General features: G+C 40.9%; 1 protein-coding gene across 1 annotated transcript in view; it reads left to right on the forward strand.

Annotated features, from left to right (window-relative positions):
- The first annotated feature begins 4,787 nt into the window (after positions 1-4,787).
- rnf139 (ring finger protein 139) overlaps positions 4,788-16,805 on the forward strand; it is a 23,870-nt gene continuing 11,852 nt past the window's right edge. Inside the window, exons 1-3 of the mRNA XM_049601568.1 lie at positions 4,788-5,339; positions 11,888-12,543; positions 15,358-15,505. Coding sequence (XP_049457525.1) covers positions 5,177-5,339; positions 11,888-12,543; positions 15,358-15,505 — 967 coding nt within the window. The 5' untranslated portion in view covers positions 4,788-5,176. The remainder of the gene's footprint in view (positions 5,340-11,887; positions 12,544-15,357; positions 15,506-16,805) is intronic.

The raw sequence follows: 16,805 nt of genomic DNA on the forward strand, positions 1-16,805 counted from the left end.
GTGAGACTTGAGGAGACTTTGATTTCACCACACAAGCAGAAAGGAGGTCTCTTAAGGGTTTTTTTTAAATGCTTATTATGTTTCACCATAAACTCAAGCTGCAACACTGTTTTCCTGTGAAACTCCAGGAGTGTTCTGTGGATTAAAGAACTTCACCTGGCACTCTGTCAGCGTGGAGATGACTGGATAATGATGGAATTGTCATTTTTGGGTGAAATGTTCCATTAAGGTATAAGATGCTTGGCTTATACCTTAAAGTCACAGTGTGTAGGAATTTCTCCCATCTAACGTTGAAATTATATATTGCATTCAAATGGATAGCGCACTCTAGCACCTCACTGTTTCAAACAGGTATTGCAACAACGGTAGTATGGAGCTACATTACGGTCAAAAGTTTTGTACTTGAAAAAATAAAATTTGAAACTGAAAATTCATGTGTTGATCTTGAATTTTGAAAAATACAACAATGTATTCAAAATAAAAATAAGTGTATGGAACGTTTTTTCGGGTTAAATATAATTTTGATTCACTTTGGTAATTCTTTTGAATGAATAATTTATTTTCACTTTTCACTTCCATATATATTTTAACATTTGAGGTCTTATTTTTTTCAGTTTCAAATCTTATCTTTTCACTTTCAAATCTTTTTTTCACTTTCAAATCTTTTTTTTTTCAGTTTCAAATCTGTTTTTTGAGTTTCAGACTTTTGACCATGATGTGGCGTGGGGGGCGTGGCATCAACTGAGAGGGGTGTGGAATAATGAGTGACAGTGCCTTCAGGGAACGTAGGAACTAAAAAAATTCTGACTCAGCACTTACATACACCATATTCATGTGACTGGCAGTGTAAAAATTGATGCCAGTGACAAACTTCCATTTAGAAATCTGTTTTAGACAGTACAGTTTTTGTAACAACATACATTTTCACAGCTCCATCGTCACGGCCCTATTGATGCTTCCACATCCAGACGTGTCCCCTGGATGAAACCTTTGAGCTTGGGGAAAAGGAAACAATCCTAAAACACCTCCCTACTCACCTGGTGCCACAAAAATCACCTGGAGCCAGGTCAAGTGAGTAGGGAGGTGTGTTGAGGAAGCTCAAAGGTTTCATCCAGGGGCAGTGACGGACTGGGACCAAAAAGAGGCCCTGGTATTTTTGACACAGAGGCCCCATGGCGGCGCATCGGCCAGCCAGGGGTGAAAAATTTTCATATTATTTTTCAAAAAAATATGCACTTTTACGTCATTTTCGATCATCAGTTCCTTATTTGTGAAAGAACAGGCGTGGTGTCTCATATCCCCCCTCCCACATATTACTAGGTACTATGATTGATGATTTTACACATACTAACATAAAAAACACTACCACTGGCAGAACGTTTCAGAGCGCCACAGAGACACAGACTGTTCCACAACTACCATAGAAACTCAAACACTCACTCACTGCCTTGATGCACAATAGAAGAGGAGATATACAGACACAGTCATTATGAATGATAAAATTGATTTGTGACTTGCATGGGAGCATGTGGAAAGCTAACCATATGATGAGAATGCAGAAATTCAGAACACACACCACGCAATCAACTCACTACAATTGCACTGGTACAGTAGACAACAATGCACAGCACACGAGATAATAAGGCAGCAGCAGAACCCCCATAAATTCAGGCACGTTCAAAGGTCAGACTAATAGCCTCAGTTAATAATACTAGCTCTATGTCTACCAAAACACGAAAATCTGAAATCAAACACCACACAACTTCATCCTAAAGGTTTAACCTACTTCCACCATTAACCATAGGCGCCCCCTCTTGGACAGAATACAGCACAACCAAATTATAACAACAGAAACATAAATCTTACACCATCCACAATGCATATTACAATAGTTTCACCAAAACATGAAAAGAGCACTGCACAGCCACAGTGCACATTTCAATAGCTCTATCAAAAGCACTAGTTACAACAGAAACAAGAAGGACCCTATGTGTTATAAGCCATAATAAATGTTACAGCAGCCACAATGCATATTACAATAGCTTCACCAAAACATGACAAGAGCACTGCACAGTGAGTATAAAAATAAATATGTGTCTCTCAGTGTCTTCTTTTAAATCTCTTCTTACTCACATTTATCGTATGGTCTTTTCTTAATTGATGGTAATTAATTATTGTAACTGTTTTTAAATTATTTGGTGTTTTATTGTTTTATGTACTAATTGTTTTTATTGTGTAATTGTTTTTATTGTTAAGCACATTGTAACTCCGTCTTGAAAGGTGCTATACAAATTGAGTTATTATTACTTATTATTATTATGTCTTAACTTTAAGTAGTTAGCAGGCTGCGAAGGAGTTTGCTCTTCTCTGAGGCAGAGGCCGTACTGCTAGCTGCACTTGCTGCAGAGGTGCTCGGTCTGTCGCTGCCGGGTAAACACTTTTCTGTAAATAAATCTGATATTTTCGCATACTTTTCACTCTCCGCAAGCATAGCTTTCCTTTTTTTCTCTCTCTTTTTCTCCTCTCCACCCTTCTCCACCCATCTTTTCGTGCCTCAATCCATTTTCTTTTCTTGTTGTGATGTTGTCGTTGATGTTGAGTGCATGACCCATCATTCATTTGTCACTTGTCAGATGTCAAATGTCATCACTTAGTGATCGCGAGAAAATGCTTGATGACCAAAAACACTTTATATTACCGGTAGCCCCATTTCACTCATATTTATTTAAAATTATATACTTATATGTATATTGTGGCCGATAAAAATGGTTTGGGCCGCCAAGAGAAGATTTATTTATTTATTTTTATATTTTTGCCTGGTGGCCGGCGGCCGCAGGACCATGCGGCCGTTCTGGCATTTGCCCAAATGCCAGATGGCCAGTCCGTCACTGTCCAGGGGACACGTTTACTGGATGAGGAGCCATCAACAGGGCCGTGATGATGGAGCTGTGGACAATCACACTTTCCAGCTTTGACAAATTCGCCACTTAAAAGATGTCACAAAAAAAAAGTATGTTGTCACAAAAACGACCCCTTAATATTTGTTATGATTTCCCAAAGCTTAACCAGAGATATTGGATGAAGCGAGATACCCAACTCAGCTCACTTCCTGATTCAGTGACGTCAGCGCCACGCCCCCGTAGGAGACTTGTGGCAGCTCTGAATGTATTGTCGTCAATGAGGAAAATGAATGTGATCACAATTTATGGTCAATTCTTTCGCCCTGTAGTCACTAAAGTAAATATTGGGTTCGTTTCCACAAGCCACACATCTTACCAACATTCTGACACTAAAGCTGCATTTTTCATCCGCACAGATCAAGAGAAAGTTAACTTTGTTTGAGCCCTGTCCGTCTCAGAAAACACGTTCTCGCGAGATCTCGTGATCTTGATAAACAGGTGGTAAAATCACAGTTAGAAGGCTCTGATTGGAGGGAGAGCTAACCACGCCCACTTAGGAGACAGGAAGAGTAACCGTTTTCTTAACATTGGATAAGCCTACAGTTGGGTATCTCCCTTCATCCCATATCTCTGGCTTAACATTTCTCACCTACGTGCTGGATGTAGGCCTATGGGCTCCAGCAGATTGACCCAACCGACCGGATGCCATCATTGCAAGCAAAGCAGATACTACGCTGCGTTCACAGTGCTATGTGGAAATCGGACATATCAGCACTTAAAATGTGGCTGTTGAACTGCAAATCTGGCATAATTTATCGCTCTTATACTGCAATTGGTGCTCAGTACTGTCTAAAACAGATTTCTAAATGGAAGTTTGTCACTGGCATCAATTTTTACACTGCCAGTCACATGAATATGGTGTATGTAAGTGCTGAGTCAGAATTTTTTTAGTTCCTACGTTCCCTGAAGGCGCTGTCACTCATGATTCCACACCCCTCTCAGTTGATGCCACGCCCCCCCACGCCACATCAGGGTCAAAAGTCTGAAACTCAAAAACAGATTTGAAACTGAAAAAAATAAGATCTGAATCTGAAAAGATAAAACATGCAACTGAAAAAAATAAGACCTCAAATGTTAAAATATATATGGAAGTGAAAAGTGAAAATAAATTATTCATTCAAAAGAACTACCAAAGTGAATCAAAATTATATTTAACCTGAAAAAACGTTTCATACACTTATTTTTATTTTGAATACATTGTTGTATTTTTCAAAATTTTCAGTTTCAAATTTAATTTTTTCAAGTACAAAACTTTTGACCCTAATGTAGCTCCATACCCCCTCCCTGTCACAAAACATTTTTTGAATGTTGCCTGGAAGTGAATTATTTCTCACTGTAAACATGGTTATTGCAGTTTTAAATTTGACCAGATCTAAAAATTTCAATGCATGTGACTTTAAAAACAGTATGCATGTGTTTCCTGTACCCCACATTGTGTACTGTGTTGATTGCTCTCTTCTGTATAATGGATGTGTCCATAGGATGTGCTTTGAACAGTCCACAGTAACATGATAAGTAGTAGTAGCCTATGGTGAATTAAAGATGTGATAAATTTATTGCTGTTTGTAAAAACCGTTTAGCCAGATCATGAATTACCAAAATATATTACCATTTTACATTTGTAAGAACAATAGTTTTCAACAACAGAGATTTAAAGTACAAAATGCTAAAACAAAGAAAAAAGCCTTTTTTGTTTGTTTTGTCATTATTGCCAAATATCTAAATATGTAGTTACTCTTTTTTGTTTTTATATTTATGTTATAGTTCAGAAAAAATGTAAATGTTTGTGAAACAGTTACGTAACTCCCACTCCCTCTGACGCTTCAAGTTACGTCACGTTACGTCGGAACCAACAGCCTGGTAACTTCTGCGCTCTGCCAAAGGAAGAGGAAATACCAAATTTAAAGATATCCTGATATTTTTGAGGATACTAGATGAGACAGGACTCAGAGGAGAACTGAGATGGAATGACTGGCGGCAGTAACACTCTGGAGGGGAACAACCCGACATTAAACAGAGGAGGAAGAAGAAGAAGCAACAGGAGGTTGAGATGGACAGATATGGCGGCGGACGGTAACTAGTTCCCAGCTATCAAATAAACCACCGGCAAAGCGAAACCGAAGACGAGAGGAGGCTCCCAGGGAGCTTTAACATATTTTAATGTTGCATGAATAGCCGGGGCTCCACAGGACTGTGAGCCCTCCTCTGAAGCCTGCATGGCGTCCACCCAAGCCCGGCTAGGCCAGCAGGCCTTAGCGGTGCTTGATGTGGCTCTGCGAGTTCCCTGTATCTTTATTATCGACGCCATTTTTAACTCTTACTACGACCCTGGTTCAGGATGGGCCGGGGCGATGGGGAACGCGCTAGTCAGAGTCATGGGTGAGTATTTTAACGTCCAAATTTAGTCAACAGCACCCAGCAGATTGTCACTTACTGTGTAACGTGTAGCTAACTGACGCTGCGTTAGCCGTGACGTAGCACTGTGAAGCCATGTCACCTGTCAAACCGACTAAAGCCGACTTAGCCGCCAGCAGTAACATCAATACGAGCCCGATTTGTCTGATACTGTGCTTGAATGGTTTACCTCAAACCTCATTTAGTCTTATCCGAGGAAAGCAACTCGGTATCTAGCTATAGCTAACCGGCTAACGTCAGGTCTTTTAATGACAGGGGTTGTGTCAAATTCTGTATCCTCGCCAGAATCCACTGTTTAGGTCCTTAAAGTAACTGTGGGGGGCATTTAGGCAGCCTGTCATTCTGCCTGTCATAATAGGCTTCTTTACCCACTGTAACATTTCCCAGAGAGCTGTTATCTTATCCAATCCATCATCTGAACTCTGTAGAGGACTTGGTGTAGGCATGACAGATGTAAACATTAACATTGCAGTGTTGTGCTGCATCCAATGATTACCTTCACTACATTCTCGATTAATCAACAAAATGAAAAATGACGATCACAGTTTCCCAAATAGGTAAGAATGAGATAAGAATATAAACAATAAAAAAGAACAGCATAAACAGCAAAACATAGCAAAAAAATAGCAGTAACAGTTATAGCAGTAAGGGACAGAAAAACAAAATGAGCAAACACTGTTAAACTGTATTGTTAACAATAAAACGAAACCTTCACGTTGATACCAGTAAAATGAACCCAAATCAGCAGTTTGATGCGGCTTCTGCAGTGATGCGGGCACTGCGCCAGACCATCATGGTGAAGAGAGAGCTGACCTGAAAGGCGAAGCTCCCAATTTACTGGTCCATCTATGTCTCAACCCTTATCTATGGCCATGAACTCTGGTCAGTGATGGAAAGAATGAGCTTGCGGATACAAGTGGCCAAAATGAGTTTCCTCAGAGGGGTGGCTGGTCTCAGCCTTTAGAGATAGGGTGAGGAGCTTGCATCCAGTGGGAGCTTGGAGTAGAGCCGCGGCTCCTTTGCGTCAAAAGGGGTCAGTTGAAGTGGTTCAAGCCTCTGATCACGATGCCTCGTGGTGGGCGCCTCTTGTAAGAGGTGTTCGGGCATGTTCCACTGTTAGGAGGCCCCGGGGCAGACCCAGAACACACTGGAGGGACTACATATCTCATCTGGACTGGGAATGCCTTGGGGTCCCCCAGGAGGTGCTGGAAAGTGTTGCTTGGGAGAGGGACATCTGGGGTGCTTTGCTTGGCCTGCTGCCCCCGCAGCCCGGCCCCGAATAAGTGGATGAAAATGGATGGATGGATAAAAAGGTCCTCAACTAGGTTGCAGCAGTATACTGATTCCAAGGTGTACTGTGGTATCAAAATTAACAGTTAACATACTGTGTACATTTGCTTATCTATGGTATTGAAAAAAATGCAGCTAGACAGAGAGTCTCATCAAAATGTTTGTTCACCCAGAGGCAAACCTTCCGTTGCTATTCTTTTAAGGATCATTGTAACTGATGATAATAATAATTCTGTGATACCGTGAAGCCACAATATTTTCTTAGGCAGTTATCAAACAGTGAGAATCTCATGTCATTGCAACTTTGTCCTCAGCATAATTAATTTAATACCAAAGCCCAAGCTGACTAACTTAAATGTTTTGGGTTTTTTTCTGACCAAAAGCTCAGAACTCAAATATATTCAGTTTACTATCACAGAAGAAAATTAGAAAATATTCACATTTGCAAAGCGAGATCCATTGAATGTTTTGAATATGTGCTTTTAAAATGGTTTAACTGATTTATCTAAAATTAGAATTAACTATTCTGTCAATGAACTAATAATTTCACCTCTGATAGCCTCATGGTCATCTTGATATCTCATATTAGTAGAGTATTCACAAAATGGCAGAAATCACAATATCAAATTGTTTGCATTTTTGCAGTCTGATGCACTTTGAGTTTTCTTTTACATTCTTCCTTTTACAAAATTACATTTATATTATTGTATCATGTGATTCTCAACAAATGTTTTCTTCTTGTTGTAGCACTTGACAGTGAGAAGTTAAGCCTCTCAGTGCCTTGAAACACTTGTCTACATTAATCACAGCCTTGCTTTTTGCTCCTCGCAAACAACATGGTTAAGCCTCTTTCTGTGGAGTGATTAGTCATTAGAACTGTACGCAGACAAACAACCACTAGGTTACATAACTCTTCGTTTGTACAGTTTAGACCTTTGAACAGCTCAGGTCCCATCAAAGTCCTGTTGGTGTTAGCCAGGAGCTCTGGGTTTGGAGAGCCAACAGGCCAAATGAGGTGCTTTTTAAGTAGGTAAGGCAAGAGGCTCATGTTGCTTCAACCCACGAGTCTTTCATGTTAAGTACCAACACATACACCAACTAATTTTTACCTGAAATAAAACTGAAACAAGACTGGAAAAGTGCTTTAAAAGCTATCCAAATCAAAAACTGAACAGTAATATCTGAATATATTCAAATTAAGAGTTCTTAAACAACTAGGTTCAGTTAAAGTCCATTTAGTCAATCAACTCTTATCAAAGCTGATCCAGGGTTAAAATTGTCCTTTGCTAAAGCATTTCAGTTAGAGGTTGACCTTGTGGGGCCTAATGTCAAGGTGGCAAACAGCCGTGAGGGATGACTCAGTCAGTAAAGAGACAGTCCAGGCCAGTATACTGACTTGAGATTATATGCAAAAACTACATAACACCTGTTATATTTTAATACTGCATTTCTTCTTCCTTTTTTCTTTTCTTTTTTTAAAGATGAAATTATTTTTGTTTTGCTGCTTTTAAACGTACAATTTATATATATTTTTAATCAAAATAATAACAAAATGCAGTGCCGTCATTGTGATCAGTTTTTCCCGGGTAGGATTCCTTCAGTGTTCATTGTTCAGGAGGTTTTTACTGGGCGCCAAATTATCTGCAGAGGTCTCCTCGTCTCTAGAAATAATCAGGCTAGGTGATTTAAACCAGTAAAATCCCTGAATAAAGCTGTTTCATGTATTAAAAAAAAAAAATCAGTGTTCTGTTTGGCTTGTCGTGGAGGGGCTGCTAGCCCAGCTCCTGTTAATGTGTGGGGTTTTTATTTTTTAATTTTTTTTTTTGGTAACTTGAGATCTAGACATTCATGGGGGTTTTTACCTGGAGCTGAATTATCCACAGAGGTCTCTGACTCTCCAAAATAAACAGATCAGCTGATTTAAACTAGTGAAAACACTTAAGGCAGTTTCATGTTAAAAATGAGTGTTTCCTCAACACTGTATGGCACAGCAGGGGCTATAGTTTGTTCAACTTGTTTTTAAGATCCAGACATCTGATGACTAAAATTCTTCATCTGGTTAAAACATATTGTTAAGACAATCAAGATCTAAAAATTGTATCATAAAAATGTGGCTTAAAACTGCTTAGAAAGTCAAATTTTGACAGCTTCCAGCAGACAGCCATAACCCTGTTGCAAGAGCAAAGGGTATATGATGTCACTGACAGGTGACGCTGACCAACTGACACGGATCATGTCCTTGGTTATAATGACATATTTCTCTGGGTTTGATCATTGTTGGAAACATTTGGGATAATGTAAGTACACAACTCAGTAATATGTGTAACATTGGTCTAGTCGTTTTCAGACATTTTAATGCGGAAAAGTAAAATATATCTTTATTTTGACTACTGCAGCCATATGTCAGGTTGGTCTCAGCTAAGACACCAACTGTTTACAGCTCAAGGTCATTTGTGTTCAACCGTTCAAGTTCATCGCTGAAGAAAAACACTATGTATAAGAAAACAGTCCTTTTGAACTTTTGAGCTCTTTAATTTTAATTCCAAGTGGCATTTAAGAAGTCTTTCGCTTTTTGTGCAGTTAGATTCATTGGTTTCAATGCAGCTGCATGGCAGGAACGCTCAAACGCCAGAGAAACGGCAATCACAGCCGACAGATATCTTTCTCTTCCATAAATTTCAGTCTGTGGTAAATATGGAAAAGTTGATCATGTTAGTGCAGGGCTACCCAGAGCTTTACATCTGTCCCACAGACAATATGCCCACACACTTATAAACAGCACCTGGAAGAAGATCAGCTCTGCACTCAGGATTTCAGTTTAATAGGCTATGAAACAGTGCTTGTTAAGGTTGCTTAGCCACCTCAGACACCACCTGCTGCCACGCTCTTGAAAGCTGGCTCAAAAAAGGCATAACAGTAGCACCCAGCACCTGACCTCATGTTTTTCAGGTGGTTAAAGACGCAGTATATGTTCGACCCCTTAAGCTATAAGAACCTTGATAACCTTTAACTGTGTTGCCATAGTGATAACAATGCTGTGAGATGTGACTAGTGCTGAACGATTAGATAAAATTCTGTGATTGTGATTTGAGTGGACGATATCCCGATTTGTGATTGCGATTACAATATAATACATAAATGGTATCATTAGCCTTCTTGCTTGATTCAGTGTTTCCCCTACATTATATTAGGGGGACACTGACCTGACCTGACATAGTTATTGTTATGGACAGTGTGTAAATGACCATCAACAGACTGCGCACAGTCAAACAGGCTGCTCGCATAGCAGTGCAGCATGGCACTGTACACACAGTGGAGCGAGCCTGTGTTGCGTTCAGGCATTAGACTCGTTCGAGATGAACTGCGCCTTGCCTGAAAAGTAGACGAGAGCAGGCGGCCGCGGCGGGGGGCGGTGACAAAAAGCTGCGGTGAAGTCAGACAGTTTCCCGACAGTTTCCAGCAGCCTTCAGTCCATACAGGAAGTCACAGACACACTAACATCCTGTCTGGAATGATGTCAATTCATTAAAAAAGTGATCAGACCCATATATCAGTTTGTTTTCACCATCAGTCACACAACATGTTTTCTGTTCACAGAATAAACCTTCAGGTCAGACAAATACAATCTTAATCTCTAAAATACAACAAAAATGAAAAGTTTATCTAAAACGTCATCTTGTTGAGTCGACATCTAAACCAATCAGCTGTTAGATCAGGTGAGAGCCAGGCATTGCAGTCTGTGGAGAGCAGCTGCAGCGCCTGGCTCTAAAAACTGCAGCCGCCTCGCTCTCGCGGTTTTATCGCCGTCCACTTTTGTAATATGTCAGAGCAAGTCGGGATGAAGTCGGACACAAAACTAACCAGCATGCATTGTGCGCTCATCTCGAACGAACCTATTGTCATGTAAATGACAAATTCCAGCACGTGAACAGGCCACAGCACAACACAGCAGCATGTCAAGTGGGCCAAACCTGAGCAAAATTTTGCTCAGTTTTTTATTTGTTATTATATAGTTTGTTAAGGAGTCCATGATTTCCCCATGACACTTACAAATGTATGCATAACTGTTCTTGGATGTTGTTTTATGAGGCTCTGGCGACTTTCAGTTGTCCCTTTGTCTGTAACGTTACACAGCTTGTCTTTCTCTCGCATGCATTCTCCTACTTTTCTCTGTGCTGTCTCAAGTGTTGATATACTGTAGATTGGTCGTGTTGCCGCGGGGCGTGGTGACTTTAACTTTTAAACTTTAACACAGCACGTCTTTCTGTTCAACGTCATCATGCCTTAATCCAAAGTATCGCCATGTAATAGACGTTGCGTCTTTCTCGCCACCAACTCAGCCTGTTCATGGTCGTGCTCATGCTCTTCTTCAGCGTCCATGTTTGTCACTGCTGCACGCCGGGTGGTCACCTGACCATATGTGCTGCACACACCAGGATCGCTTGTGGGCGTAATGTCAACAAACTCCACACACTACAGGAGAGGTAGTCACGTTCACAGGCACACACGTTAACATTTATTTACATTAAATTGCAAATTGCAGCCTTTTATGCGGTTATGTAATCGCACAGCCTGACATTGCGATTGCAATTGCGATAGATTAATCGTGCAGCACTATATGCGACACACTCTTATTGTGTGTATTGTGGACAGCATTCCTCTCACATGAAGAACTCAGGTGTTTATTTTATCCGTATAGTTTAGTGTGCTTCCATTTTCAATCTCATGACAGGTCATCCGTCACAAGCGCACCTGCAAAAGTTTTTTCTGATAATTGTGTATGTGTTTTGCTCCGCACACCCTGACAGTGACCTGCAACCAAACATCTGGGCTGTTATGTCTTAAAAAATGTTAAACAGGATTTGTTTGATGACTAATTCTCTTTCTGTTTGCCTTGCTTTGCCCTGCTACATGTTGCCTCTGACTTTTCAGGATCATAGTGCTGTGAGCTGATGATATTTTTCCTTCTAATCTTCTTTGTGTTTCACACTCTTGAGTCATTCTATCTCAGAGAACCATGTTCTCATTCTTCACCTAAAAATCCAAAACACATAATGTTGTTTTATCAAACAGATTGACTTTAGTGAGTTGCTAATCAGACAAACTTACAAGCTACAGTCAGCAATAGTTCATTTTATGGTTACTTTCTAGTCCGTGTGATAGGAAACACTTTTATCACTTTAATGTTTGTCTTTTCTGACTGCGTCTCTGTTGTGTCTCAGGTGTTCTCATCTCCAGCATGGTGCTGCTGCTCTCTCAGAAAGCCTTGTTTAAATTCTACACCCTCCTCTTTGCTGTTCTCCTCGGCATGGCTGCAGTCCTCATCAACTACTACGCCACCTCCCACATAGACTTCTACAGCGCCTACTACAAAGCGGCATTGGGGTTCAGACTGCTGCCCAGAAACGGGCCGACGCTGTGGCTGGGCATGGCCGCTGTCCAGCTTGTTTTTGGTGTCGGCTACGTGTTCCTGCTCAACCTCCAGTCAGTTTTTGCCGCTCTGGTGGTCCTGGACATCATGATCCCTCTGTGGGGGCTGATGATTGAGCTGCCTGCGGATGTAAGGCAGCTGGTGGCGGTGTTCTCGGGTCTGGCGCTGGCTCTCAACACAGCTGTGTGCCTGGCCATGAGGCTCAAGTGGTTTTACTACTCGTGCCGGTACGTCTACCTGCTCGTACGGCACATGTACAGGATGTATGGGCTTCAGCTGCTGCTAGAGGACACATGGAAGAGGATCAGATTCCCAGATGTTTTGCGGGTGTTCTGGCTGACCCGGGTTACCGCCCAGGCACTGATCCTGGTCTACGTGGTGCTTGCGGTGAGGAGGGAAAGCGGGGATGCCACAGGTGGTGCCACCGACGGAAGCTCCGATTCACAGGTGAGATTAGAACGAGTAAGTGTGTTTTTGATTAGGAAATCTGCAGGTCACTGTAAAGCCTTGGAAAGCACTGAATTCAGTTCCTCCAAAAAGGTGTCAGGGGGAATTTCATTTGCAATGGTCTTGAACATTTTTTTGCCTGCTTTAGACAATAACATTAGTTAAAAATATTTTTTGTATTTTAATATTTTTTTTTTAATTTAATTTGATTTGATTTTGCCTTTACTGTCAAAAAAATCTGAAAATGTATCTTGCGTCCCACAGTCAACTGTGTAACATAAATACAAATAAATACAAAAATACAAAATAACATTGAACCAAACAACAAAACCATACAACAACTGCTGCAAAACACATCAGAAATTGATATAGTGCAAGTGGATATAGTGCAACAAATTAATCATTCCTAATAAATTACACTGTATCACACCATGTTCGACCCAGTTACACTGAGGCTATGTTGAAGCCGCACTCTGGTTTAATAGGTTAACAGATAGAGAAACAACTGAGTTCCTGAACCGGTTCAAGCAAGCCTTAGAAAGCAAATGTGGTGTTGTACCCTGCTACAAAATTAATTTATATGAGTGAATGAATGAATGAAGGCTTACAAGACACCTTAAAATCAGAGTAATATTTTCAGGCAGCATTTAAAGGAAAGAAAATGTAAAAAAAAAAAAAAAAAAAAAGCAAAGTCATTGTACATAATCAGATCGTCACTGTGTAAGACCAGGTTCGTAGATCACTCACAAATGCATTTACTGTGGAGCACTCTAAAAGAGAAATCAAGATGAATACTAATTAATACTAATTATTTTGCCAGGCTTTAGAAACCAGGGTTTAGATCAGCTGTTTCATAGAACATTAACACTCTAAAGTCATCATAGTTTGTACAATATAAAAGAAAATTGGACTCACTATCCACTTCCCCCAAATCACACAATTGACCTATGGCTAAGCCACACCCCCCTCCACTCACTCAGACAAAATATCAACATTCATTGACCGGCGCTATGGTAGGTGTCACAGTACATGGCATTTCCCAGGAGGCAATTGATGATTTCTAGAGACATAGTCATTGAGAAGTAACCAAAAGAGCCTAAACTATGCATTGGAGGGATATATTAATTTTTTTTATTGTTGAGAAGGTCGATGAAAAGCTTAAATTACAAGCCAAAATTTACAGGTTCCAGTGTAAGCGTGATAAACTGCATCTGCAAGGTTTTTGGCTCAGAATATGAGAAAAGGACAATGGCCTTTTTAACATCTTTACCAAGAGTGTCTCTCCGTTAGTTTGGTGCTACAGTATTTACATTGAATCATTCAGCATAACATTTGCCAACCTTTGTTATCTCTGCGATTACAGAAAAGTTAATGAAGCTAAGCTCCAGAAGTTAATGTTAGTTTAACTAGAGCCCTTTGGACAACAGCTAACAATGATGTACGATCACCAAAGTACAAAACTAGAACAACATAGGCTAATGAACTCCCAGCAAACAAGGTGACATGATGAACAATGCAGCTAGGAGCTAACGTTAGGCTAACGTTAGCTAGAGATGTTAAAGATAACTTTATATTTCTTTCCAGCAAAATGACAATATGTTGCCTCAAACATGTTGACTTACCTTAGAACAGATGTAGACATCCTTGTTAATCTTATTCACGTTGAGTTGATGTTGTGGTCTAACATTACCACACAACTTTATCCAAAGGAGACGCTTTTCTTGGTTGAGATGTGGTTTAGGAAAGGGTGAAAAATACACCCCGTCACCCAGCCTCTCAGGATACCTTGTGTCTGAGTTGCATGTACCCCATGCACACCGTTTGACCATTTTTAAACTTCAAATCTCAGAATAAGCTCATAAAACCAAACAAAACTGACTTTCTGTAATGCATTTCAATGGACGTCCAGGCAGAGAATGTCCGAGTGTATGGGAATGGCTATACACACTGTGATTGGCTCATCCCGTTTGAGGGCGGGGTTTAGCCATAGGTCAATTCACATATTCTGTTTTCCTCCTGAATTTTGTTAAATCACCTGATCTCAGTGTCCAGAGGAAGAACACCAGCTCTCAGCTGTGCAACTTAAAGGGATAGTACACCCAACAATAAAAATTTAGCCATTATCTACTCACCCAAATGCCGAGGGAGGCTCGGGTGAAATTTTATAGTCCTCACATCCCTTGTGGAGTGCTTTAGTTTTTCCATTTGTTCTCAGTGTGAGAGAGAGACAGGGGCAACACTCTGTGCCCCTGATGGCAGGGGGTACACAACAATCCATAGCTTGAGCAACAGCCGTAGAGCCAATGAAATCTGCCTGATTTGAGCTGGAAGGTGAGCAGAGAGATCAGGGTGCTGGCAGGATGGAGGAAAGTTGAACATACTTCATTTACTCATACTACCCACATTATGATGATACAAATCTGGTTGGAAATCGGTAGTATCTTGTTACTGAATTATCATCAGCCTGATTGTCCCCTCTGGTTCTCCATAATGCTTTGACCAGTTTAACTGTTAAAAAATATTACATTGCATTCTGTGTGGCATTAAAAAGGTCTGAAAAGGTCTTGAATAGAATTAGTTGAACACTGCATAAGTCCGGTTTAATGCAGGTCTGTAAAATCCTGCACACTGCAGGAGCAGCTTCTGTCAGCATCTGTCTCCTTGGAAGGCAGAATTAAACCTGGCTGCAGTGGTGCCTTGGATTCCTCAGAAATGTAGGCACACCCACAAAGCAAGCACAGTCTGAGTGCCTGCATGTTAAGAGTAAAGGGAGTTCTAAATAATGATGTAGCTGAGTGACTGCTCTCTTTTCAGGGTTACCTGCTGAGCTGGGACGTGTTCTGGGATCTGACCAGTAACCTGATCATCTCTGGCTGTGACTCCACGCTCACTGTCCTGGGGATGAGCGCTGTTATCTCCTCTGTCGCACACTACCTCGGCCTCAGCATCCTGGCCTTCATAGGTATGACTGGCTGTGACTGTGTTAATAATCTGCATACTGGCTATAACAGGGCTTGAAATTAACTTTTTTACATGGTAGCACAAAATTTTGCTGGTGCTCCTAACTTTTTGAAGTTAGGAGCACTTGCAAAATTTTGGGAGCACCCACCTTAATGTAAGAAGCACCAACAGTTTAGTCGATTTTTTTTATTGCAACAAAAAGTCGACATTTTACTGTATACATTACATTGTATGTGTATAGTACACTTATCATTAACAACTTTTTCAGTTAAAGACATTTTTAGAAAAAACGCCACTGAACCACTAAACACCACTGTGAATGAAAGAGAACCCTTACTGCGGCGGGCATGTCATCAGAATAGGAGGGGCAAGGAGTGGAGTGAATGCATTTCGTAAACAACCAACATGGCTACTGATTTTGAAACTGCGATGGTAAATGTATTGAACGAACTGGAATGTACATTTTCTTTAAAAGCAGAACAAACAGCTGCACTGAAAGCTTTTATTGAAAAAAAAGGATGTGTTTGCTGTCCTTCCTACAGGGTTTGGTAAAAGTTAATTTACCAACTGGCCCCGTCGATCGGGAAAAAGATGGGACTCAGTGAAAACCCAGTGACTATTGTTTCTCCGCTAGTTGCTCTCATTGGGGAGCAGGTCAGGGAAACGACCAAGCTGGGAATCACAGCCATGCAACTCGGAGTCCACAGTGAGGAGGAGGAAGGACACACAAAGACGGCAACACTCTTTCCCAGACATCATCACAGCTCATCTCCACAACAGCTTGCTGGTCTGTTTACAGTGGCGTTGTGCTAGCCTACGTCACACGTTTCGTTTACTCTGATTGGTTTTCCGTCTTTCCAATTGCGTGAAGGGGCACTTTGAGTGACAGCCGTTGCACTCCGTGTCCAGACCCATTCGCGTTTTGCGAATTGGGTCTGGACACGCCAGGCTAGTTCAATGGTGGTCCAGTGGTGTTTCTTCTAAAAAAAAGTCTTTCAGCGTTCTCTTCATTTTCTCTTCTCTCCGGCATGAATTAGATTTGGCTTCTAGTTAGTTCTGAGTGACAGAAGTGCCAGGTCACGGAGTGATTTGAGGCTAATAACCAATCTAAAATTAGCATTAAAGTCAAACTCACGTTTGATTGGTCACTATCAGCTCACGAGGTAGAGAGAAGCCTGGGAACTTTATCAATGTAGCCTGCTAACTTTTTCAGAGTTTTTCAAAATTCTATTTTGAGGTCGCACAGATTAAATTTTGGTCACAATTTCGAGCCCTGTATGAGAATGCTGCTGGAGTTTAGT

This window comes from Epinephelus fuscoguttatus, linkage group LG17 (assembly GCF_011397635.1).
Source record: "Epinephelus fuscoguttatus linkage group LG17, E.fuscoguttatus.final_Chr_v1".
Lineage (NCBI taxonomy): Eukaryota > Metazoa > Chordata > Actinopteri > Perciformes > Serranidae > Epinephelus > Epinephelus fuscoguttatus.